Source organism: Pocillopora verrucosa, chromosome 13 (assembly GCF_036669915.1).
Source record: "Pocillopora verrucosa isolate sample1 chromosome 13, ASM3666991v2, whole genome shotgun sequence".
Lineage (NCBI taxonomy): Eukaryota > Metazoa > Cnidaria > Anthozoa > Scleractinia > Pocilloporidae > Pocillopora > Pocillopora verrucosa.
The window spans coordinates 1,153,653-1,176,763 of record NC_089324.1 but is presented as its reverse complement, the minus strand read 5'-3'; the positions used below and the strand labels follow the sequence as shown (position 1 = coordinate 1,176,763).

At 36.8% G+C, this 23,111-nt stretch overlaps 3 protein-coding genes and 1 non-coding gene across 5 annotated transcripts in view; 3 read left to right on the top strand and 1 right to left on the bottom strand.

The window, feature by feature from the left end:
* Positions 1 to 1,071: 1,071 nt before the first annotated feature.
* LOC131789566 (homeobox protein ceh-30-like) lies at positions 1,072 to 3,182 on the top strand. The gene is made up of 3 exons (XM_059106720.2): positions 1,072 to 1,303; positions 2,228 to 2,391; positions 2,811 to 3,182. Exons 1-3 carry the CDS (start codon positions 1,072 to 1,074, stop codon positions 3,180 to 3,182), a joined length of 768 nt encoding a protein of 255 aa, XP_058962703.2.
* A 1,363-nt stretch (positions 3,183 to 4,545) lies between these two features.
* LOC131789472 (synaptosomal-associated protein 25) lies at positions 4,546 to 12,753 on the top strand. 2 transcript variants are annotated; one of them, XM_059106591.2, is made up of 10 exons: positions 4,546 to 4,661; positions 5,942 to 6,024; positions 6,379 to 6,420; positions 8,138 to 8,304; positions 9,396 to 9,475; positions 10,166 to 10,226; positions 10,735 to 10,779; positions 11,097 to 11,196; positions 12,145 to 12,259; positions 12,446 to 12,753. In XM_059106591.2, the coding sequence occupies exons 2-9, from the start codon at positions 5,953 to 5,955 to the stop codon at positions 12,211 to 12,213; spliced, it is 636 nt and encodes a 211-aa protein (XP_058962574.2). In that variant the 5' UTR covers positions 4,546 to 4,661; positions 5,942 to 5,952; the 3' UTR covers positions 12,214 to 12,259; positions 12,446 to 12,753. The 2 variants fall into 2 exon arrangements, with proteins under 2 accessions (XP_058962574.2, XP_058962572.2); XM_059106589.2 differs by having other exon boundaries at positions 12,145 to 12,753.
* A 1,910-nt stretch (positions 12,754 to 14,663) lies between these two features.
* Positions 14,664 to 16,306, top strand: LOC131789565 (somatostatin receptor type 5-like). The gene has a single exon (XM_059106719.2). It carries the CDS (start codon positions 14,664 to 14,666, stop codon positions 15,891 to 15,893), a length of 1,230 nt encoding a protein of 409 aa, XP_058962702.2. The 3' UTR covers positions 15,894 to 16,306.
* Positions 16,307 to 18,644: 2,338 nt separating this feature from the next.
* Positions 18,645 to 23,111, bottom strand: part of LOC131789508 (uncharacterized) — a 38,398-nt gene continuing 33,931 nt past the window's right edge. Inside the window, exon 18 of the transcript XR_010715996.1 lies at positions 18,645 to 22,160. This is a non-coding gene — a transcript (uncharacterized protein). The remainder of the gene's footprint in view (positions 22,161 to 23,111) is intronic.

The following is a 23,111-nucleotide window of genomic DNA, read 5'->3' as shown; positions in this document are numbered from 1 at the left end:
TTAAATTCGTTTCTTCACCGCAGTGCAAATATATGAATTTCATATAACTAAAATCATCGTGAATAGATTATTCACGGCCGTAAACGGATCTTTGCGAATACTCTCTGTATGCCCCATACACACGCATATGTTTTCATTCGAAAACGTTTACCTTTTGCACGTGTTTGCCTATCGTTTTACCTACTAAAATTTTTTGAAAACGCCTCGTTCTTGAGACGCTCCGTTGCTCTACAGACGGATCCAAATGGAGGCTTTTCAAGTGGTGACCGAGAAGGCGTCACAGTATTGTTGCTTCCACCAGCGTGATGGGAGATTTTTAACTGTGGACGACAAGAGGAATTCAGAAGTTTGCGGTAACAATAAAAAACGAAATATTATAGACGGGTGAGAACAAGACGGAAAACGACAAAAGAACTGGTTCTATTGGTGGATGGTTAAAAGTAGCCTTGTATTCTGTAGTTCAGCCTGACAGACCCTTACGAAAAAAAATGAAACAAAAGCAAACGACTCAAAAAGAGACTCGCTCTTAAACGCAAAAGCCGCGAAATTTGATTAAATTGATCAGAGTTATAAAAAGTGTTTTGAGGCAGTACTTTTAGTGCTCGCTTTCTGAAAATTCATTGCATTTGCTTGTCGCAATCTAGAAAGCCGTCATTATCCCTCAGTTGCATTGTTTCATTCCTTTCAATAGCAGAACAATGCGGCGTGCGTTTCAAATGCGCGCACCGCGCTAGAGCTCGTGAAATCATGTAAACTTTGAATTTTAAAAAAATGCAGAGGTGAACGTGGAAGCGATCCTCGCAGTTATGAACACTACTGAACTAGTAGTTGAAATAGGGCCTGAAAAAAATTTAGGCCTTTTGCAAAGGTATTCTTTCGTGAATAGCGATCAAATACAAAGGTTCACAATCATCTCAATGAAGCGGTATGTTTACATACCAATTTGAAAGGAGCACCGCATTCGCGGTAAATTTGAAAAGTATAACAGATCCTAAAGAAAGTTTGCGTCAGTCGCCGTCAGATTTCAAGCGATCACATCAACTACCATAGTGTATTAACGACTTAAACGAGATGGAAGAGTACGCAACTGCTTTAAAGAACTCTGTGTCACTTGCAATGGGCCCAGTGAAGCTCAAAGACGAATTTTCACACAGAAAGTCTTCATTTATGGTTGAAGATATCGTGCGGAATCAAAATTTTTCGCCATGTCCGGAGAGGCGTTTGCCTGATCCTAGCTTTCGAGACGAAATGCAAACTCCGCAAGCGATGGCGAGTGGTGGTCGTTCATCAAACATGCCCTCAAGTAAGAATTATTTTTTATGTTATCATGATATTAGATACATTGTTTTTCATTTTAAGTTAAGTTGTACATGATGCTTTGAGTGTGTAGTTGATCGATCGCAAAAGAGTTGCGTACCTTCCATAACTGTTTCAGATGTTTCCTCTCCTACATTAGTTGAAGATTTAAACTTAACATCAGCAAATTGTCGTGATCATTTTCAACTGTAGATTGTGCATATGACACAAATAGATAACCTATTTAAATTTGTTTCACCTACAATTTTCCTCCTTTTTTCGTACAAGAGACTCAGTTTTAGGTATTTAGTCGCGATTCGCAATACACGGGGAAATTCAAGTACAATTTACTAAGTATTATATTAATTATTTGATGTATCTTTGAAATTAAGCCACTTAAAACTGTCCAAGTTTGGCTAAATTAGCCTCCAGGAACACCTTAATATAAGCCGCTCAAGTAGCAAGTTTCCAAAATCTTACATCTTTGTTTACGCACATTTCTCCAATTAGGTTAAACTCATCTTGGCAAGGTCTCCGTATAACCCCATATTTCATTACGGAAACAAGTCTTCGATAAAAGCGAACAATTGCGAGACAAATTGACCACCTTTTGGATTAAAGCTCCGTTTTAGAAAATTATGGGGTGATTTTAAGATCTTCCTATGGCCATGGTGCCTTATTTCGGAACGAAAAAGGAAAACAGAAACTGCGCATTTTTAAGTTGATTGGGAGCGCGCGCGCGCTCTCCCCCCCCCCCCCCCCAGAGAAATGTCATTATAAAAAACGCATTGCTGAAATTAAAACCAGTTATAATTGCAAACTGAAAATGTCATTATATCTGTTATTGGGGCGGAAAGGCCTTTAAAAACAAACAAGACCTCAATTTCATTCGAATCTCCGATGGTGACGTCAGCCTTCTTTCTGTTCACAGGTTGTGAGGAACCAAGCCCTGTCAACGGCCGATCCAGCAAATCCCGTTCTTCCTTCACAGTGGAGCAGGTTATGCAGTTAGAACGAGTTTTTGAACGACAGAAATACCTGGGTTCGCGAGACAGACAGAGGCTCGCAGAGCAGCTACAAATGAGCGAGACACAGGTAAACAAATTGTTTCTGGGTGTGGGATGTGGGGCTTTCTGTTTTGGATTTTGGATACTACTGGCCTATTTTAGATTTTGAATTTTGGACAGTAGTGGCGATTTTGGACTTTGGACACTGGTGGCCGATTTTAGATTTTGAACACTATTTTGGACACCAGTGGCCGATTTTGGATTTTTGACACTAGTATGCTTATTTTTTTAAATAAGAGTCAGTATGTAATTGAAAAAAAAAAGGAGATCATATGCTTCATTCTCGATAAATGTATCATTTGGAATTGTGTTTGTGTTTCTTTTTCTTTTTAGTAATTGTACGAAAAAGTATCATAATTTTCAGCGAATCCTCTACAACCAGGATTGTTAATGAAACTGGTTGCACCACCTAAATACACTTATTTATCAGAAATTATTCTTTTTCAGGTGAAAACATGGTTTCAAAACCGACGAATGAAGATGAAGAAAAAGCTTTCAGAGGCCAATGAGCGCAGAGCTAAAATATCTTTTCTTGACAACCTCGCTTGCATGCAGCAGACAGGATATCATGGTTATCAAACTCACCAACCATATCCTCCCCCATGCCCACCGCCAGAGGCGACGCATCTTCTCCACCCAAGTCTCCCTCCGCCGGAATGCGCCTGGCTGAATCAGTCACCTTTCACTTTCCCGCCAAATCAACCGTTTCCAAGGTATTTGCCACCACCGCCTCCATCTTGGGAGTCCCTTCCAGAACACATGATCGACAGATGCGCTTCTGTGCTGGGTGGGTTTGCCGAGTTGGAAGAAAACAGATAAACTGTCATATCTAACTTTAGGTTGAATGATAGAATCATTAATTTCCAGGACAAAATTTAACCTGAATTTTTAAAATTTTTTTGTTTGTATCAAATTTGACTTGGGTACTCAAGTTATGTCGGTACTGACAGTCAACTAAAAGCTTATTGCGGAAATAGTGCGTGTACGAATACTTCTCAGTAAATATTCATTTAAACAGTTGTTTTTTACATAATTTGAACGATTTGCCTTAAAATTTTGTTATTTGTGATAATAAAATACGAGATTCTTAATTCAGAGTTCGGTATCTACTAAAGACAAAGTTGGTGGTGATTTATTCTGTAGTATATGGTAGTTTTTAACATGGCGCCGAGCTTGTTCCTTCTACATCCTTCTGAACAATCATGGTTTATATGACAATCATGGTTACTTAACCCTTAACCTCTAAGACTGACTAGCTTCTAATTTCTCCTAACGTTATCACCCCTGAATCAAACATTAAGGTCATGAGAATCAAGGAAATGATCACCAACTAATTAAGCTCTTGATTTTTAAACAAATTCTCCTTCTCAGCGCTTGAGGAAATGTATAGAGAACAGTATGGAGAATATGCATACTGATGTTAGGGTGTGGAGGGTAAAGATCTATGGGAGGAAAGACGTAGAAATCACTTCACCTTAAACAAAATGTTGCTCAGTTTCATCATATAATTTTTGTTACTGCAAAGTTGCCGTCCAGTTCAGCCGCGAGTTTTTAAAATTTCATTCCGGTTATTTCATCTTTCCATCCCAATTGAGATACACCTTTTGGACTTCAACAGGGAAAGTAAATATGCCAATAATTCTCCGTTCGGAAAAATTTACATTCAATTTTTAAAAGCGACTAAATTGGATTTGATGAGCACGCCTGTAGAAACTTTTACGCACCATTTTCTCTCTCCATACTTTATATCTCGACAAACGTCCGCTTACGTATACGCCAATATTTAAATCCGTGACCCTAAACGTTTAATGGAGGTTTTGGCCCATTGCAATTTCGCCTCCTCTTCCTCCTCCCTGAAGTAAAACCAGCTCGCTACTAAATGCTTTAACTCGTTTCCTTCCGGCAGAACACATTCCTTTTTTTACATCCCAATAAGATGTGAAGGATTTTCAAAATTTAAAAAAAAAAACACATTCACTAGCTTATTTTACGTAGCTTTACATTTAAGGCTGAATGGTGTTTAATTTTACAGTGCATTAATGTTACTATCCAAAACTCACTTTGAAACTTCCGTCAACGCTGTGGGGTGTCTCATTAGTCGATGACGTCAGACATAAACAGTGACGTCAGACATAAACAGTGACGTCATAGCGAAGACTGCGGGCTCATGAAGAAATTTGATCGAAACAGCGATCAGAAAGTGCCTGCAGAGATTGAGCGCTGACGAGGGCGTCCGACTTTAATCTATTGGAAAGTGAAGGTGCAAACTCCATTATTTTGAAACTGTGTCTTTACAAGGTAAAGTTACTGTTCTTTTTCACTTAAGCAAGGTTGATGTTCCAATTCTCGTCTGAATCGAGTGTATATTCGAAAGACGAGCACGAGTATTCAACGTCAGCCATTCAAACTATTTTAGTTAGCCTTAGTTATTTTTTAGTTTTGTTTGTTTATGATTTTAGAAGCAAAACGACAGCAAATTCCATCTTCTTGGAAATTCAATAGATATATCCAAAGCCACGAATTGACAAAAGAATTTATTTTGGATTACTCTCGCTGTCGCTGGAATGACAGCAATACAAATTATGTTTGTAGTCAACTGCATATGCCCAAAGCCGTACTGGCATTGACAGTCTAATAATGTTTGTAAATGAAGTTTATAGAAATTGAAATTGGCAAAATATGTAAAGTGGTTGTGTTTTCTTTGGCAGTTTAACTAAGCTATACACACTTCAACCACACAGCACGGTCTTGCAATCCAATAATTTGGATATTTTCCTGTAACCAAAATGCGATTAATTCAAACATATATTGACTTCCTCTGTGAGATCGAGCACTATGATTGGGCTTACATGTAGTTTGCAATAAAATCTTGCCCATCTGAGCTGAGGTTAAGTACATGAATCATCACTGGAAGGTGAAATTTTCTGTTTGATGCAGACTTTATTCAGAGTTTCCACTCACCAATGCCCTTATCATCCATCTCCCACTGTAACTATCAGAATTAGAGCCGAATTGATAAAAAATTCATGGTTAGAGTTTCAAACATTAAATCACAATGTTAATTTGTAATTGTATTTCAGTATCTGAATGCTTTGAAAGCACAGTTTGCTTTTCTTTCCCAGCTCTTGAAATAGACAAGTCATCCTAGCTTCTTTGATGAAGTGAAATCTTTTTGCCATACAATAAATAATTTTAATGACCAAGCTTGTTCAGTCAAGATTGCTGGATATTGGCCTTGTTCTTTTTTTAAATTTTACGGACCAGCTCAGTCCATAAAAACACTAACCCTAACCCTATCCAACCATCTTGCCCTCACACAACGTCAATAATGCATTTGTATTGTAGGAGTGTTAAGAGACGCCCTTACTTGCTAATGACTGTACACAGAAGTACTACACTGTAAATTTAAAGCCATCCTTATGATGAAGGGAGATCTAGCAGCTTAGTGTTTATCATTTTGGATTCAGATAATCCTCTAATCCCTGTGAGTTACCAAGACAGAATTTTTCCTAACATTATCAGTATGATATTAAGAAAATAAGGGCTGAGAATATTTTTATTTGCCTCAATCCACAAAGAGCCATTCACAATGTCTGATGAAGATCGCATGAGATCAGAGATTACCAGAATGCAAATGAGAGGAGACGAGCTGACAGACCAGGTATGTACATACAGTATTACCCTTTAAACAGTGAAAATGACAATCATTTAATTTCTTCTTGCAGCATAATTACTCAATCAGTCAGATTGTTTAACAAACTCTCCTCATCAGTTTCATCACTGGAGATTTATAGATATTGGTGTGGAGAATATTCATTCTAGTGTTAGGTTTTAACTGATTGATTTCCAAAGCTGTTATGGTGAAATTACCGCAACTGTATTTCTGACATCCATCCAGTTTGAGAAGATTTCATACATAGTCTATACTGCAGTTCTTTGAGAGGAACGGTGTCAAATTGTATTTTGTGTTAAGTTGATGCATGTTTCTATTAACATAGACATTTTATTTATTTAGTCATTAGAAAGTACTCGTCGCATGTTGCATCTTGCAGAAGAGGTGGGTGTCAAAGTACAGCACTGTAAATTTAACCTTTTAACTCTATGACAGGTAATGAGGATACTCAAATGTATCAGGTGGAAGTTTTTATCTTGATCTTACACCAAATTCTCAAAACTAATTTATAAAGAAATGTGTAATAGCCAGAAAGGAGAATTGGCAATCAGATCCAAGGAGTTAAACAGTTAAAAAAATAACTGTTTTCCTTTGTTAACTTGGTCTATAATATAAATAAAAGATAATTTGGTTTTATCAAATGAGTTGATAATGTGAATTAGCCACCGAGTTTTTAAAGCTGATGTTTTGATTGTTAGTAAAATTGAGCTTGATATTAACCCTTTACCTCCCAGACATGATTAACATAAAACTTCTCCCTATAATATCCATACATTATTCAGCAAACAGGTAATGAGAATATTCAAACTTATCAGGTAAAAGCTGCCATCTTGATCAAGCAACAAATTCTCATAACAAATTTACAAGGAAATGTGTAGCTGGCAGAGGGGAGAATTAACAAGCCGATCTTGGGAGCTAAAGGTTTAAACCATATGATGAATTACAGTCAAGTTGCTGATGGTTCAACTCGCCGATGTATAAAGTTGAATAGAGACGTCAGTGAGTTGGTCTTCAATCCAGTACAATTAATACTAAAGATCTTGTCAAGAAAGTCAAGTTTATTTTTAAAAAATCTGACTGATTGACGTAATGAATCTTTACAGTGTTGTTGTCACACAACAATGCATTTGCTTCTAAAACTTTTTTGGTCATTAGCGATTTCCACCTTGCTTTATTCGCCTTGAGATCCTAAAAACTTTGTTGGAAATAAAAATAATTGTTTCTACTAAAGATCTTGTCAAGAAAGCCAAGTTTTTTTTAAAAAATCTGACTGATTGACATGATGAGTCTTTACAGTGTTGTTGTCACACAATAACTCGTTCACACCTGAAGCTTTCGTGGTCATTGCCAATGTTTACCTTGCTTTATTCGCCATGAGATCCTTATAAACTTTGTTGGAAGAAAAAAATTGTTTTTTCACTAAAGGTCTTTTACTTTTCTATATGTTTAACTTCTAATAAGTTGTACTGGATTGAAGACCAACTCACCGACGTCTCTACTGGATTTTATATGTCATTGGCGAGTTGAACCGTCAGTGACTTGACTGGATACCCATATGACAGCAGGGGTAGAGTGAAAAAATAAGGGAGGGTTGGGGAGAGTCAGGCTTGTTATTGTCACTGCTTTTGTGATCTTTACTATTGCACTCAGTTTTACAAACTTCAGGCCTGAAATAGGCTATAAAGTAAATAGTACGCGCGCTCTGATTGGCCATAAAACCATTTTACATGAGCATATGTAAACACGGTTTTCATTCCTCTTTCATTAGTTATTTTATAAAAGAAATGTAAAATGGTTTCCGTGTTTTCATAGCCTGATGTAAACACTTGGGAGGTTGGGAGAACACGAGATAAGCTGGAAACCACTCCACTTCGCGTCATGGTTTCCTACACTTATCTCGTGTTCTCCCAACCTCCCATGTGTTTACATCAGGCTATGTAAACACAGAAACCATTTTACATTTCTTCAATAATTTTTTACAAAGGAAAGGAAATTATTTAATCTGCAAAGTAAAGGAAACAGTTGAAATGATCATCTGATGCTAAAATAATAGTACAGGTTATCATTCTTACACCTGTGGCATGTTTGATTATTTTCCTAGAGCCAAGAGGTAGGAATAAAAACACTGGTGGCTCTTGATGAACAAGGGGAACAGTTAGACCGAGTTGAAGAGAACTTGGATCAAATCAATGTTGACATGCGTGAGGCTGAGAGAAACTTGACAGGACTTGAAAAGTGCTGTGGATTGTGTGTTTGCCCATGGAGAAGGTCTGATTTTCCTGTGCTCTATATTTTCTGATCAGACATGAAATATTGTTTCTTGCTATTGTGGTTGTTCTTCACAAAGTGATTGTAGTACTAAGAATCATATAACTTAAAAGGACTTGAGCACAAATGGTATAGATGTAAGTAGGGACAAGAAAAGCATGTTTGAGCCCAGGAAACAGCTCTACCAGCAGCCATATCAGGCACATTGACAGAAAAAGTAAAAAATGGAAGTTGGGTAGAGTTATGTAAAGCTTCTCTTAAAAATTCCGTGGCTCTCAGAGTCTCAGTGATGGCATATGAAATGAGGACCGAGTACTTTCCTGTTTGATGCTTTCACTCAGTAAATGTTAATCCTTTGACCCCCCTAAGAGTGACTAACATTGAATTTCTCCTTACAATATCAGCCCAGAATCAAACATCAAGGTCAGGAGAATAAAAGAAATGATCACCAACTAAAGAAGCTCTTGATTATCAAACAAATTCTCCTTAACGGCACTGTGGGAAATGTATAGAGAACAGTATGGAGAATATTCATACTGATGTTACATATTGCACACTCAAGGAAAAACTTTTTTTTTTTTTCCACATTTTTTATTGCCATTTTGAAAATAAAAAAGTGTTTACAAGACTCTCAGTATACTCTATTTACATTTGTAAGCTATTATTAATTATAAATTACATTTATATTTTTAAACAATTCTATAATTATATTTGTAAACTATAATTTATTATAAATAAGTGCCATCTATACAATAACCACTTAGCCTGAAATTGTTTCTGCGTATTGTTTTTAACAGCAATGTATTTCTCAGTTCTATATTTGATGTCAACTTGTTTTAAGAAAACTTCACATTCTGGAATTTTATCTTGTTTTCGACTTTGCCATATATGCAATTTTGCAAGAGGAAAAAGCTTAACTAAGGTCGCTCTGATAATCATCTGATTGAATGGATAAATACCATTCTTAAACTTGTTATTACACCCCTCAGCCATAGTGGTTATTGCCATATAAAAAACTGGATTTTAAGCACTGTCCTAACTTTAGGTTGTGATTTAGAGCTGACTTTGTATGTTTGGTTTTTTTTTGTTAGGCGGAAGAATTTTGAAAAGGATGAAATGTACAAAAAGGCCTTTAAGAGTAGTGATGATGGAACTCTCTCCACCCAACCAGGTAATATTAGAATTATTTCACAATGTGATAAGTGATGGGAGGGGGGGGGAGGGTACTGGACTGTGGTTCAAGAAGTTGCAATGTCATATTGGGCAGGGTCATTCTATTGTGTTCTTTGTAAAGTGTATCAATATTCTGGCTTTATGGTCACAACTTACAACACATTTTAATCGATATTCACCTCACTTGAATACCTTTCACAACATTAATATTCTTAGTTAACATACAGTCATGCAGTTGTGCCGATCTATTCCCATAATGAATGCATTCTTAAAGATGTAACACTACATTCTTAAGCAACACACTTCACTCTCTTTGTGGCCCTTTCCACCCATGAGTATAAATGGGTGTCTTTGAATTGTCGATGAAGCCTGATGAAATGTTTGGGGGGGGGGGGAAGGAGGAGGAGGAGGTAACTTAATGATGGGCTGGCATCTCATCCAGGAGGTAGTAGCAATACCACTAGTCGCTTCATGCCGTGCGAACTGGAATAAACTGTGGCTTAATAGCCCCTCTTGGCTCAAGTATAGACTTCACCTTCTTCTACCAGAAAAGGACTGTGGTCAGTGACAAAACTCATGCTTTGACAAGCTGGGGGATGGTCTTAGTTTACTGCTTCGGCATGTGCAAATTTTTAACCACACAGGACTGAGGAACAATGTAATAGACAAAGTGAGGTTTTATTTTTAGGAGCCAGATATGCACCAGATGGAAACCGTGGAGAGGCAGCTAAAAGTGGATACATACAAAAGTAAATAATTTTGCAACTTAAACCTTTAACTCCTTGAAGTGATTAACATGTAACTTCTCCCCATAATATCCATACATTATCCAACAAATAGGTAATGAGAATACTGAAACGTATCTGGTAGAAGTTGTTTTCTTGATCTGACACCAAATTCTTGTAACTGATTTACAAGGAAATGTGTAGCAGCTGGAGGAGAGAATTAACAAGCAGATCTTGGGAGTTAAAGGGTTAAATAAAATTAGTGTGGAAACGTAAAATAGTCAGTAAAACCTTTGAAAGTAACTTCGGAATTTTATTACTGCAAAAATAGATGTTTGTTCTGTTAGGTCGTGAGAACTTTGGTTCCATTCAGGTGATATTGTGTTACAGTTTGTGTTGTTGTTGTTGTTTTTTTTTTTTGGAAAATAATTTAGGGTAACTATCACCGAAAATTTGATGGGTTTAAGTCTCGGTGTGAAGGAGATATAATCTGAAACTTTTTTGTTTAATTAAAGTGTGACATGTTTTGCAGGATTACAGGAGATGACAGAGAAGATGAAATGGATGAAAATCTCGGGTGAGCAGTGAAAAAGATAACTTAAACCTTACATTTTCAGGTTTACTCAGTCGTGTGTTCGCAAAATTAACAACGGTAATAATTATAACGGCGCTTCTCGATTGAGTTTCCTATAAACAAAGTATTCATCTGCCTTACGATCGGCAGCCGCTTATGGGAAAGTGATGTTGATAATACAATATAAATTGCTGTGGAAATCAGAACATGAGGCAGTGGCACTCTTAACCAAGCGTTGTAAAATAAGTCAGATAGCAAACGTATTTGCATATGAATTTTTTTTCTCTAAAGTGTTTATTTATTCTTCTATTGATTCAAAGGCAAGTGGCGAACATAGTTGGTAATCTGAAGTCAATGGCGATGGATATGGGTAATGAGATTGACACACAGAACAGGCAGTTGGATCGTATCAATGCAAAGGTGATGACATATTTCGTGTTGGAATTCCTCTTTTGATAAAACAAGAAACACAATTTAGTGTCAGTGGCATACACTGGGAAAAGTGGCCGTCCCATGATATGATAAGTTTGGCCGGAAGAGAAAACCTCTTCGGTCAAGGTTTTATGACGTGCGAACGGAGCACTAAACATTTTCTTGCTAAACCGTCTCACTCAGTTCATAATAACGTCTTACGCGCTCTTTTTCAAACAGACCTCTCAACAATATTTTAATTTTTAACTAGGTAATTAAGTATAATCAACTGAGTTGATAACGTAAATTTGCCACCGTAAAGAGTTTTAAAGCTGAAGTTTCGAGCGTTAGCCCTTCGTTAGAGCGAACGAGGACGGGCTAACGCTCAAAACTTCAGCTTTAAAACTCTTTACTGTAGCCAATTAACATTATCAACTCAGTTGATAATACTTAATTACCTTGTTATACTCTCCCACCAACGCAGCACCACAGTTTCTTTAGAAACTTATCTCCTTTATTCAATATCTTGATGTTTGTTGATGATAGCGTTACCATGTCAAGCGAAAAAGACCTCTATTAGCCTCTATGGTTTGACTACCCATTTCAGGTCATGTCATATGATAATACTCTGGGGAATACAGGCTTAACAGGTCTATTTAATTTAGAGCCATATTTAATTGCGTCGAAAGTTATCCGGAATTGCCCTGGTTTTGGTTTTATTCGTTGTGTGATTGGTTTAGAAAAATATCACCACTTTCTCGACCAATCAGATGTAAAACTAAAACCACTCACTACTTGGTCGCGCACGTTTTCCCGCGCTTTAGGCAGCTTGGTTGTTCTTTTAGTTCTCATTGGCTGTTGTAGGTATTTTCCTTCCTTCCGATTGGCCGCTCAATCGAAAAGCACTTTACGTTTTCGCTAGACTTACTAATTGATTGATTGATTGATTAATTTCAGGCGGAAGCAAACGATGCCCGTATTCAACAGGCAAACACGCGGGCACGGGATATCCTAAGGAACTGTTGAATGGTAGACTCGAGGATGTTATCATCGTACTCCTAGTCTTTCCCAAGTTAGTAATGTTAGCACTGAATATAGTTTTTTTGTCAAACCTGAACACGATTAAAATAATTTTGAGACTTCACATCTGGGAACAAAATAAGAAATTGGTTTCAGAGAAATTCATTCACCATTATTTTTAGAATATGTGTAATTAAAGGCATTCACCTATACAAAAATATTCTCTTCCTTTTGACAGACCGCCGAGCAAAAAGTAATGATTAAAAAAGTGTTAAAGATTGTCAAAGCTAGAGGGGTAGATATTCTTTATTACAATGTATAGCCAAGTTTGAAGAAAAGGGCAGGAGAGCCGGTATTTCTTAAGACTATTTACATGTGATTCTCTGCGATAAGGAAAGACCTAGAATTGGTCGCATTTCATTTACCTACAAAGAAAACAATTCAAGTTTGTTCTTCGAATATATTGTAACGGTCCCCAGCGACTGTATCAAGACAAATGAGTTAAAGGAAATTACTTTTGTTTAAATAAATGTTCTGCTTCACAAAGACTTCTGGAATTTGAGAGGAATCAGATGATTTGCAAGGGAAATGGATTGGGGGGGGGGGGTCTATCATCGCCAACAGAATATTAAGGCGGGACTTAAAATTCCACGTAAATGAAAAAAAAAACAAATGAATAAAAATAAAGAAACCTGCTTCCGCTATCACCAACTGTTGACATGTTTTAGTGTCAAAAACAGATACAAAAAATACCATTACGCATACGTTGACGTATTCACATATCACTTAAGGTAGCAACTTACACTAACGTTTCTCAAGAAACTAAAAAATGATCAACGGCTCTACGAATACATTTCAAATGCTCAAATATTTTTGAATTGTGAATGAGCGACTGATTCGCAAAGTTAAATTCTACTAAAATTGAACAATAATGATGCTTCTTTAGAAAAAAAATATTTAAAAATATATATTTGTTGCTTCTTAAGTCGAAGTCGAGGTAAGATAACTCGAAATATCATGCTGGGATTGAAAAAACAAATCGGCAGTAGCATGTATGTTAAAGCTGGCCTAAAGCTTTTGATTCCCTTTATGTCAATTTCTGAATTAATTTGCTTGTGCGTGTAATCCCCTCATGAAATCAGTAAACTCAAATTCCATTTTTACGGCTTTCTGTTATGGTAAATTTCAGTTCAGGATACGGATTCAACTTGTGATGTAATTAATTCGAACTTTCTATTGTATCTTTTTCTGGAGAATCCGATTCCAAACACTTCCATGAAATTTTTATTCCTTGAGCGAATTTTCCACGTATTTGCATACAACTTTAAAGGCGTCTGTTGGGGAAAAAAAGCTAAATTTATCCTTTGAAGCTGACAAAATGCAAATTCCTAGGAGCCAAATGGTGTATTCCAAAATTACAAACACCGATATTAAATTCTTTCACAATGTAAATCGTGTCTTAGTTTCACAGTGCGCGGTCAGCGCCTTGGCTGTGTCACAGCGGAACCTTCAAGTGAGGGTCCAACCGGAGTATTAAGTAATCCGTAGGAAATTCTCTTAGTGGCATCCGACAAAATTAATTGCCTACTACGGAGACTCGTTAAGTTTTCACCTGTTTACTCAGTTGAAACTAGAATTTCTGTCGCGGAAATTTGACTCTCTGTAGGATTTCGCTCTTCTTAAAACAAAAAAAACAAAAACAAAAAAAAACAAAAAAAAACGTGTACTTTCAAATTTGGTTCGTATCTGTAACATTTTTGCGGTACCAAACAGTTTTAGAATAAACATCGATTCAATTATGCGAAATTCGAGCGTACATGTTCCTATTCAGAAACTATCAACATGTGGCCAACGAGTGAAAGCTGCTCTCAAATTTTAGTTGTTTTTGTTGTAATTTTAATTCTTGTTCTTACCTTCTTTTCAACGTCATGTTTAACCTTAAAAATCATCATCGTATTTCTTAATTTTGTAGAATTTCATAACCGTTAAAAAAATTCGCAAATGCACCGTTTTTCGTCACGACATTGACAAGTTTTCTTAATTATAGCTTGAGGCCAAGAGGAAAGATATTTACATTAATTCTCTATAGGACTGTAAAAGCTCTTGAAGGCTAAAATGCGTTTTCACACGAGGGTTTTTTTCCACTTGTGTTTGACAAGTGTGATTGATTGACACGTTTTCAGTCCGTTCTGCCATACAAAAACCATTAGCTTATATAAAACCGTTAAGATCTAGAAACCGATCTGAACAAATTCTCGCGTCGAGACAATTAACAGACCACGAGCGAACAATTTACGATAATTCTAGACTTTCTTCCGACATTTCTCGAACTGTTTACCTGCTCGACCAGTTTACAGCTCATCGAGGTGAGGGGCACGACTTTCTTTTCAAAGGGCTTGAAGTGTATCAAGTTAAAGCAGAAATCTTTGGTGGAATTTACGCGAGACCAGATTGTTATGAATAACACAACTGGAGTGGTAGAAAATTCACCAAACGATTCGGAGACGCTAAGAACAGTTAAGATGACATTGTACGCAACAATTTTTATTATAGGTATTAGTGGGAATACATTAGTATGTCTGGTCGTTTATCGACAGCAAAAACTCCGCACATCAACAAACTTCTACATCATGAACTTAGCGGTAGCAGATTTGGCGGTGACCATAGTCTGTATACCTTTTGATGTTGCTGTGCAAGAAAACGACTATGTCTGGCCGTTTGGAAAGTTCCTTTGCCACGTCATCTATCCGATTATGACCATGTGCACTTTCGCTTCAGTAGGAACACTTACAGCGATCGCTTACAACCGATATACCGCCATTTCACGCCCGATGAGGATGCAGAGAGGACGTAAATGGGCAAAAGTAACTATAGCTGTCATTTGGGCTGTCTCCTTTGTTTTCGTCTTGCCATATATAACCGTATTAACGACAAAAAATTCTCGCTGTGTTGAGAAATGGTCTACGCTCCATAGTCGCTTGTACACTTGGTTTATTTTTATTTTTCAGTATGTTATTCCTTTATCTATAATTTCTCTGGCTTATGTGAAAATTGCGAGACAGTTACGGATTAATCGCAGTCACCTCACACCGGCCCACCGGGTACAGGAACGCGACGTATCGAAAGTTGTTCGAATGATGGTGGTCGTTGTTTTAATATTTGCAGTATGCATGCTTCCAAATCATATTCTCTGGCTTCTTACTGACTTTCACAAGGATTTTCCCGAAGCAGGGCGCCAAGTTTATGTATGGGGCGAAATTTTAATATACGCAAACAGCTGCACGAATCCAATAGTGTACAGTATCTGTATTGAGGAATTTCGCGTGGCTTTTAAAGCCTTTATCACCAAGTGCTGTCGAGTTACCGACGAAGACCTAACGCCTGTTAGAAACATTTTGGAGAGAATTTCCATGAGGGAAAAAAGTGTTTCTCAAGCTGACAGAATGTTGGCCAGGCAGCTAAGTCGTCGGCTACGGGGTTCATTTCAGCGAACTCAATCGTTTGAAAGTCGAGGGAGCCTTCCGAGAATTTTCCGAACGAGGACGACTCACTCGAACATATTAAGTGGAGATTTGCCTGAACTTTTGGATACAATGCTTCCCACTCTCTCGCCAAACACGGACACGGGGCGGAACACTCCCAATCAGGAAGCTAATCGCAATGCTTTAGCAGTGACAGCAGTTTGAAATGTAAACAGTATTCAGTTCCAGGTTCTTACGCTTAATTTGCAGTAGCGCTGGGTTTTGATTAATTAAACTGTGTGAATGTTCTTGGAGATTACCTCTTTCTTTCACATAAAGAGTGGTTTATGTCTTTTGCTGGCTTAGACACGGAATCGTTATCTGTTTATTTGAGGATTTTTTTCAGGAAAATGGGGAACGATACGGGCAGCTTTAAATGCCTATCAAGTTTTGAAGATTAAGTATTTCAGCTAGGAAGAGATTCCATGTTCAGATTTCTAAAATCATAGTTCTATTTGGTCCACAAGAGATAATTGTTCACCATTTCGTACATTTTGCTGATAAGCTGGGTCGAGATAAGTTTTGTATGACGCAGAAAATTATTTATTAATTTAAGAAAAGTCAGATTTGGAAAAATACCGTCAGCTTTTGGTCAAAATTATCACAATTTGACCAAATTCGGCTCAAATGCTCCTCATAAGGCCTACTAAATTAATTTGAAATGACGTCAAAAGTTCCTTATTTATTTATTCATAGCGGAAACGTTAGATTAATCTTGTAAACCATGAGAATTGTATACTTCCAATTTTTAATAAAAAGTGGTTAATTTATCCTGTAATAAAAACCTCAGAGAGCTTAAAAATGCATGGAGATATCTCTTTCATGCAATGCCTTTAAATTTTAAATGAAAGATTTTAACACAAAGCTTTTTAGAGATGCTGTTAAGGGTTCCTTGAATAAATTGTTCACTTGAACGTTTCCACTTTGGCGTGAAATTTGAAACTACAGGGATTTCGGAGGAAGAAATTCTCACGAGAACCTTTCTTGTTTTTCTTTTTTTTTCACTTTCTGAAAGCATTAAATATTAAAACCGGAAAATTGAGATTTAGACTAAACTTATTAAAACTGAATATTTAATTTTACTCTCAAGCACATCAATGATTACAGCTTCAGCGCTCTTACATGGATAAAAATTAAACTTTTCGCGGAAAATGTAATTGAACTTTTACAATTCGGTGCTGAATAACAACAGTAAATAAATATTCGGCTACGCCGAACAGAATAATTGATAAAAAACTAAATGCACGAGGTGGAATTAAAAAAAATGGAAAGAAAAAGGAAAGCTTAGGAATACGATAAACAGCTCAAGGCAAGAGTGTTTGTTGAGTTCTTTTGATCAAATTCTGTAGATAGACAATTGGGAATGCTCTAAGAAGTTTTCGGAAGAAAATATTTGACAACAATCGTTTCTATTTTCTCCAACAGTCTTGGCTGCGTTTGGGTAAAATGCCACGCGGAATTGCCCTTTTGAAACAATAAATACCTCACATTATCTGGTCGCACTCGTGCAATTAAGTGAAAAATTAGGACTTGTAAAAGTCAAGGTATATTCTGAGTAAGGTGTGGAACCATTCTTAGTAGTGCATTTATTCAATCAGATTGTCTCAAACTGTAATTATCCGAGCATCAATAATTAACAACTCGAAATGTCTAGCAAGTAATTTGAATCATAAAATCTTTCTTGCCTACTCTTTCACCAATAGGGCGAATTGTAAGTAATCTGTGTAGTAGCCTTTTTCGTTTCATTTTTAACCTTCGATGTAAATTTGCTCCTTATATCCAAAAGGATTTAATAGCAAATACACCTAGCGTTCAGGTGTGGTTAAGACTCTACAGAGTATAAATATGATTCCAGTCACTCACTGTCTACATTACACGAAGATGTAGTATTGAGATTGAAGAGGTGATTGTTTCAGAACCCAGAAGGCGAAAAAATATAAAACATAAAGTGCCACATGTACATGTATTATACCTTTTATTCAAACCTTGGCAAAACTTCAAAAGACCATTGGCTGACTCGAGTTCTTTATTGGCTTAAGACCGTCCAATGACCCAGTAAGTTTAACTTAAACATAAAAGAAGTTACACAAGCACAGTGCTGTTATTATCACATCTTAAATTAAAGGTGCTATATTACAGTTAGCTCGTGCTAATTTTCCACTTCGCCATTTGCAATCTGAATTTTACTTCCGTAGTTTATTGTTGTGTACTCAGGTTGAGAGCAGTTTTGTTTTCCACAGCATGCGAAAAACGGAAAAAAATGAAATGAAATATCCAAACGCACCGATATCCCTTAGCATTGATTTCACTTTCGCAGAAGTTTCCCTTTTAAATTACAAGATTGTTTACTGCTTCTTTTGTTTTGGAGGTTCAAATATATCACATCAATTTATTACAAAAGAACACCCTTGAAATCTGAATGCACTCAATCTACAAGAGACTTCTAGCACTTCAAGGCATATAAACTCATTTTATGACTGTAAAGTGAACTGTTGTAGGTCATCATTTAGTTTTTTCGTACATTCTACGGCCTACGCATGCATTTATTTGCCGGTTGATAACTCATATTGGCCCCCAGCCTTACATTAACCGACTTCACTCGACCCACCTACGCACGCGAGTATTTTTCGAATAAATTACTTCATTTGAGAAGTGTGTTCTTTTTCGATTCCAATTTCTTCAAACTGTGCATAACTGCTACACGCTACTTTGTTTTTCGGGCTGAACCCCTCCCACATGAATGAAGAGATAACACAAGTACAAAGAAATACTGTCTAAAGCTGAAAGGTTTTGTAAGAAGTAATAAATTCAGACTTTTTCCAAGGAGTAGTTTACTTTTATTAAATTAAAATCATCCTGGTTCAAGGTGTAACATTTAACAAAAATAGATTTACGCCTAAAACAGATCTTTCCACTTGATGCTCCCTACTAAAAATCGCTGTTTGAGTAAAATGATAAAAAGCATATGGCTAATTCAGGATTATATTGTCAAAGTTTATTTTTCGTCGTTCGAAAGCAGAAAAAAGGAGCATTTGACCCGCTTACCAAAACTGAAAGCATTAAGTTCCTTATTCGAAAATTTGTTTTGAATTTTCAGTTTTAAGGATCAATTTTTATGCTGTTTCGGGAAAATTGAGAAGATGCTAGCAGTAGACAGTATTCATTATTAATACAGCGCGAATTCGAGTATAGGTAGAAATAAGAGGAAGTTAATTTAAGTGTCAATGGCTAATGGCTTTGTATATCCTCTTCCCTTCTTGGGATAATGGTCACTTTTTATCAGGACTCCAAAATGTGTATTTACATGTTACAGTTACGATAATCAAATTAGTTCTAGTTTTTATTTATTTTGAGAAACTCTGCCCCGATTGATTATGGAACGTCAAGTTGAAAGGGCACCAATGTATTATTGACAATTCCTTGAGGAGTTACTTTTGGAAGATACGGCGTACTCGACTTTGATTTTTTTGCCTAATTCATCATGCAGCTTAGTTTTAATTGTTTACTTTTAAAGTGAATAAATGCCAGGAGTACTCTTGGAGCCCCGAACACTTCCATGAAAAACAATTTTCTTATACTGTGTGCGGAGGTGAAGTTAAATGGGTCAGCTAGTTGTTTTGACGGCGGCGTGTCGCTTTGAAGTCTGATAAACATTTACGGTGAAAGGTGTTTTGGAAAGTTAGTCGCTTCAAGGAAGTCCTCTATAACAGGAATCTTTGAGGGGGTATATTTGTTTTCAGACACCAAAATCTACATTTACGGAGGTCAAGGCATAGACAGTAAACAACGTATCGTTATTGTTAATTAGGAGAAAACCCTAATGGAGTTGAGGTTTTAGTCTATTGTCCGTGGCCACTAAAACTAAAAAACACTGAGACGAGAGATTAGGTGATCGCTTATTTTGCAAATTAAAGTAATCTTCAACGGTGCGAATTGTAAACGTTTAAGTGGTGTCATTAGTGAGGACCTTATGCAGCCTGAACGGCAACGCCGATGAGGACGTCAATTACAAAATGAAGTTATATTTTGAGTTAGAATTTTGCGAATGGTTGGATGTGTTTACCGTCTCTTCCTTCGCCACATCTCAACTTCCGGATAACTTATGCGAGCAAAAGCATAATTTGCCGTCGATTCCGTTCAAACAAACCTATAAGATTTGACGCTGTTGTCTCGCAGAGGAGGCTAAGAAACACGCAACGTTTTAAAACGCACGTGCTAGGCTATTGTTCTGTCCATTAGATATTCCGTCTTGCCACCTCCTCGTTGCCGTCGTCGCGCGTCTTAGTTTGCGTAAGGTCCCTAAAGATCCAAATCGTTTCGGAGAAATTCGAAAAAACGATCGACGTCTTATGTGATCTACTACTGTACTGACCCACGGCAACATGGAATCAATTTGTTCTATATGATAAAAAAGCAAAATCTTGTTAAAGGTGACGTCATCTATCCTTCAATAGATCATAAGGACCAATCAGAATGCGTGTATAATTCAGCTAAAATATAAACTTAAGTCAGTTATTGTATATGCTCTTGATCAACAGGAGATGCAGAAATTTAAAAATTTTTCAATTTTTAATTATTGTTCATGTCACAACGCGAAGTTAGCTCACACTTGTATTAACTCAGACAGCCGTGACGCAACCTTTTAAAAAGGATCAGAAATCAGTGTTGAAAACTGATAAAATTTAAAATATAATTTTTCATAATCACTTATAAAAATTCAAGGTTTCACTGAAAAATTTTCAAATTATAAGTATATTTTACGTGGAAAATTGACAATAGTAAATCCCAGAGAACATCAGATGCAATAGCGGTTTATCTCTTTAACTCCTAGATGTGATTAACATGTAACGTCTCCCTATAATAATATTATATATAATAATGTAATTTAGCAAACAGGTAACGAGAATACTCAAACTTATGGGGCAGAAGTTGTTATCTTGATCTTGCACTAAATTCTAGCGAATAATTTACAACGAAATGTTTAGCAGCTATAGGGGAGAACTAACAATCAGATCTTGGGAGTTTAAAGGTTAAAAAACGAGATGTTGTTGAGTTTCTGAAGAAAATCCCTCACCAGATATTCCCAAATAGACATATCCACAGTCCCTTTTTCATGTTTCCTTCGGATTAATGTCAGTATCTGTGCAACTGGGCACCTACCCCTCCCTAGCCCAACAACAGCCAACTGATAATAAGTTAAGTTTAATGTTTTGTTAGGGAGAGGGGTAGGTGCTCAGTTGCTGAGATACTGACAATGATCCTTTCTTCAGCCTTGTCAGATTTTAGGTTTATTGCCAGATTTTAACAAACATCTGTATTAATTAGATTTGATTTTAACCTTCAAGTTAAAGTTCTTTTATTATTGAAGTACTATTGTGAGAAAAACGATCAAATTTCTCTTTTGAAAGGGCGTTGCTCTTGGAAATTACATTCTCGTTCAAACTTTCGGTAAACACCTTCACTTTACTTCTTCTTAACTTTGTAACTGAGAAATATCATGGAGTTCTTCATGGGTTAAAGCAGCGGTCAATTGATTTTAAAAATTGTCAGTCTGATTGGCAAAACAGAACAAAATAAACCACGACGGTTTACAGCAAGGAAATTAGGTGAATTACGCATCATTATTTAGATATTCAAAGATAATTGTGCACAACAAAGCTACTGCCTTTTGTCCATTGACTTCGCTATTTTAGATTCGCAACGACAAGTGGCTTGAATTTTAACAATTTTAAATGATTTGGATAAAAAAAAGCTAGTACTAGTTATCAAAACAATTGAAAATTCTTCGCTGAATAGTGAGTAATTATTCACTTTATATTAAGAAAAAACATGTTCTTATCAATAATATCGCGGTTTCTCCAGAGAAACGTATTTTGCATAATTAAATTTCGTGGTTTAATTTACTCAAATTCTAGGCATTTTGCATATTCGCTTAGCAAAAAGGACAACAAAATCATTCCCTTTCCCTTTTTTTTGTATTAAAAAGTCTGCCTTCAAAGTCGAAATTATCCCGTATTTTGATGAAATAATAATAAAAAAAAATGCCCGGCATTTATTGCTACGTAACATCAAAAAAGACTGCAAACAGCTTTAAGGAAACTGTAAGTTCTTTGGAGGCAGAACGAAGGCACTGTGATTGGTTCAAGTTACCAACCATTCAGAATCGCTTATTTCGACCACGAGACCAAAATGGATCAACAAGCAGTGAGCGTGAAAAAAAATGAATGTCGTCCCGTCACTGATTGGTCCATTCTGGTCACATGGTCGTAAGTTCTCGTCTCCGAATGGTTGGTAAACTAAGTTAGCGTTCTCTAGAGATGTACGGGACTGTCCGGCTGACCGGAGTTTGGTTTGTAAATTTCCAATCCTTTCAGGGGGCAAAATGTCTCTGCAACATGACCTGTATTCGTTTGCATTCCCTGTTGACATTTTCTGAAAAAGGAGAAATGTGAACTTTATGTATGAAACATGAAAGATGCAGAAGGTTTCTTAGGCGCTGGACTATGGATGCACAGGTACAGGTAATGGGGGGGGGGGGGGGGGGGGGGTTTACAAATCTCATGGAAACTTTCCCGACCAATGAGAAAATGTCAGTTTTAATGAAAGAAAATTCCTCCAACGAACGGTAGAAAAATTTTTCACGCCCATTAAAGAGGGTCTCTCAAAGCAGGATGGAAGACTTAACCCTTTAACTCCCAGATCAAATTTGTAATTCTCCTTACTGTCAACAATACAAATCTTATAGGGTTAGTTCAGAGAATTTAGTATTGGGTCAACTAATTATCCCAAATTGATATTTTTCTTTATTCTCAACACTTATCTGGTTAATATTGTATTGAAATTGTAAAGAGAAATTCTCTCTTGGTCACTCATTGGAGTTAAAGGGTTAAAACAAAGCAGGATTCCAACCACAACGATCTAATAAGCGGCCCTAAATATGCGTTTTAAAACTATTACATTTCCTGGCCATTCTTGGGAGATTAACAAATAATCAAGGTGATATCGCCAAATTTTGTGTATTTGTGAACGGGAATTCTGAAGGCAAATTATTTACGTTTATCTCTGTTGCTAAACACTGTCATCACATGCTATGCTATTTCGAGGAACGGTAGGAAGGCTTTAGCGCCGTTCGAACCTTGGACGAAATTCTTTGACGAAAGTCCATTTTTTACGGCGTCACTACCGGAGCAGCTTGAGCCGCCTAATATGAACTCAGGACGAGTTAGAGGAGAGGAGAAATCTGAGATGGACTGGCATTCAAGGGGTAGAATAATACAGCTGATTCCTTAATGCAAAAGTCCAGTCCAGAACTCTTCCTTCCAAGCGTTACATAGCAGTTGCACACCAGCAGCCTTCGGGTTTAACCCTTACCATGCAACATGG

Bases quoted from the DNA above. Each gene is read 5' to 3' on its own strand.
- LOC131789566 (XM_059106720.2), top strand. From the start codon at position 1,072: ATGGAAGAGTACGCAACTGCTTTAAAGAACTCTGTGTCACTTGCAATG. The intron at 1,304-2,227 runs GTAAGAATTATT...TTCTGTTCACAG, and splicing joins TTCATCAAACATGCCCTCAA to GTTGTGAGGAACCAAGCCCT. The intron at 2,392-2,810 runs GTAAACAAATTG...ATTCTTTTTCAG, and splicing joins TACAAATGAGCGAGACACAG to GTGAAAACATGGTTTCAAAA.
- LOC131789472 (XM_059106591.2), top strand. From the start codon at position 5,953: ATGTCTGATGAAGATCGCATGAGATCAGAGATTACCAGAATGCAAATG. The intron at 6,025-6,378 runs GTATGTACATAC...TTATTTATTTAG, and splicing joins GAGACGAGCTGACAGACCAG to TCATTAGAAAGTACTCGTCG. The intron at 10,227-10,734 runs GTAAATAATTTT...CATGTTTTGCAG, and splicing joins AAAAGTGGATACATACAAAA to GATTACAGGAGATGACAGAG.
- LOC131789565 (XM_059106719.2), top strand. From the start codon at position 14,664: ATGAATAACACAACTGGAGTGGTAGAAAATTCACCAAACGATTCGGAG.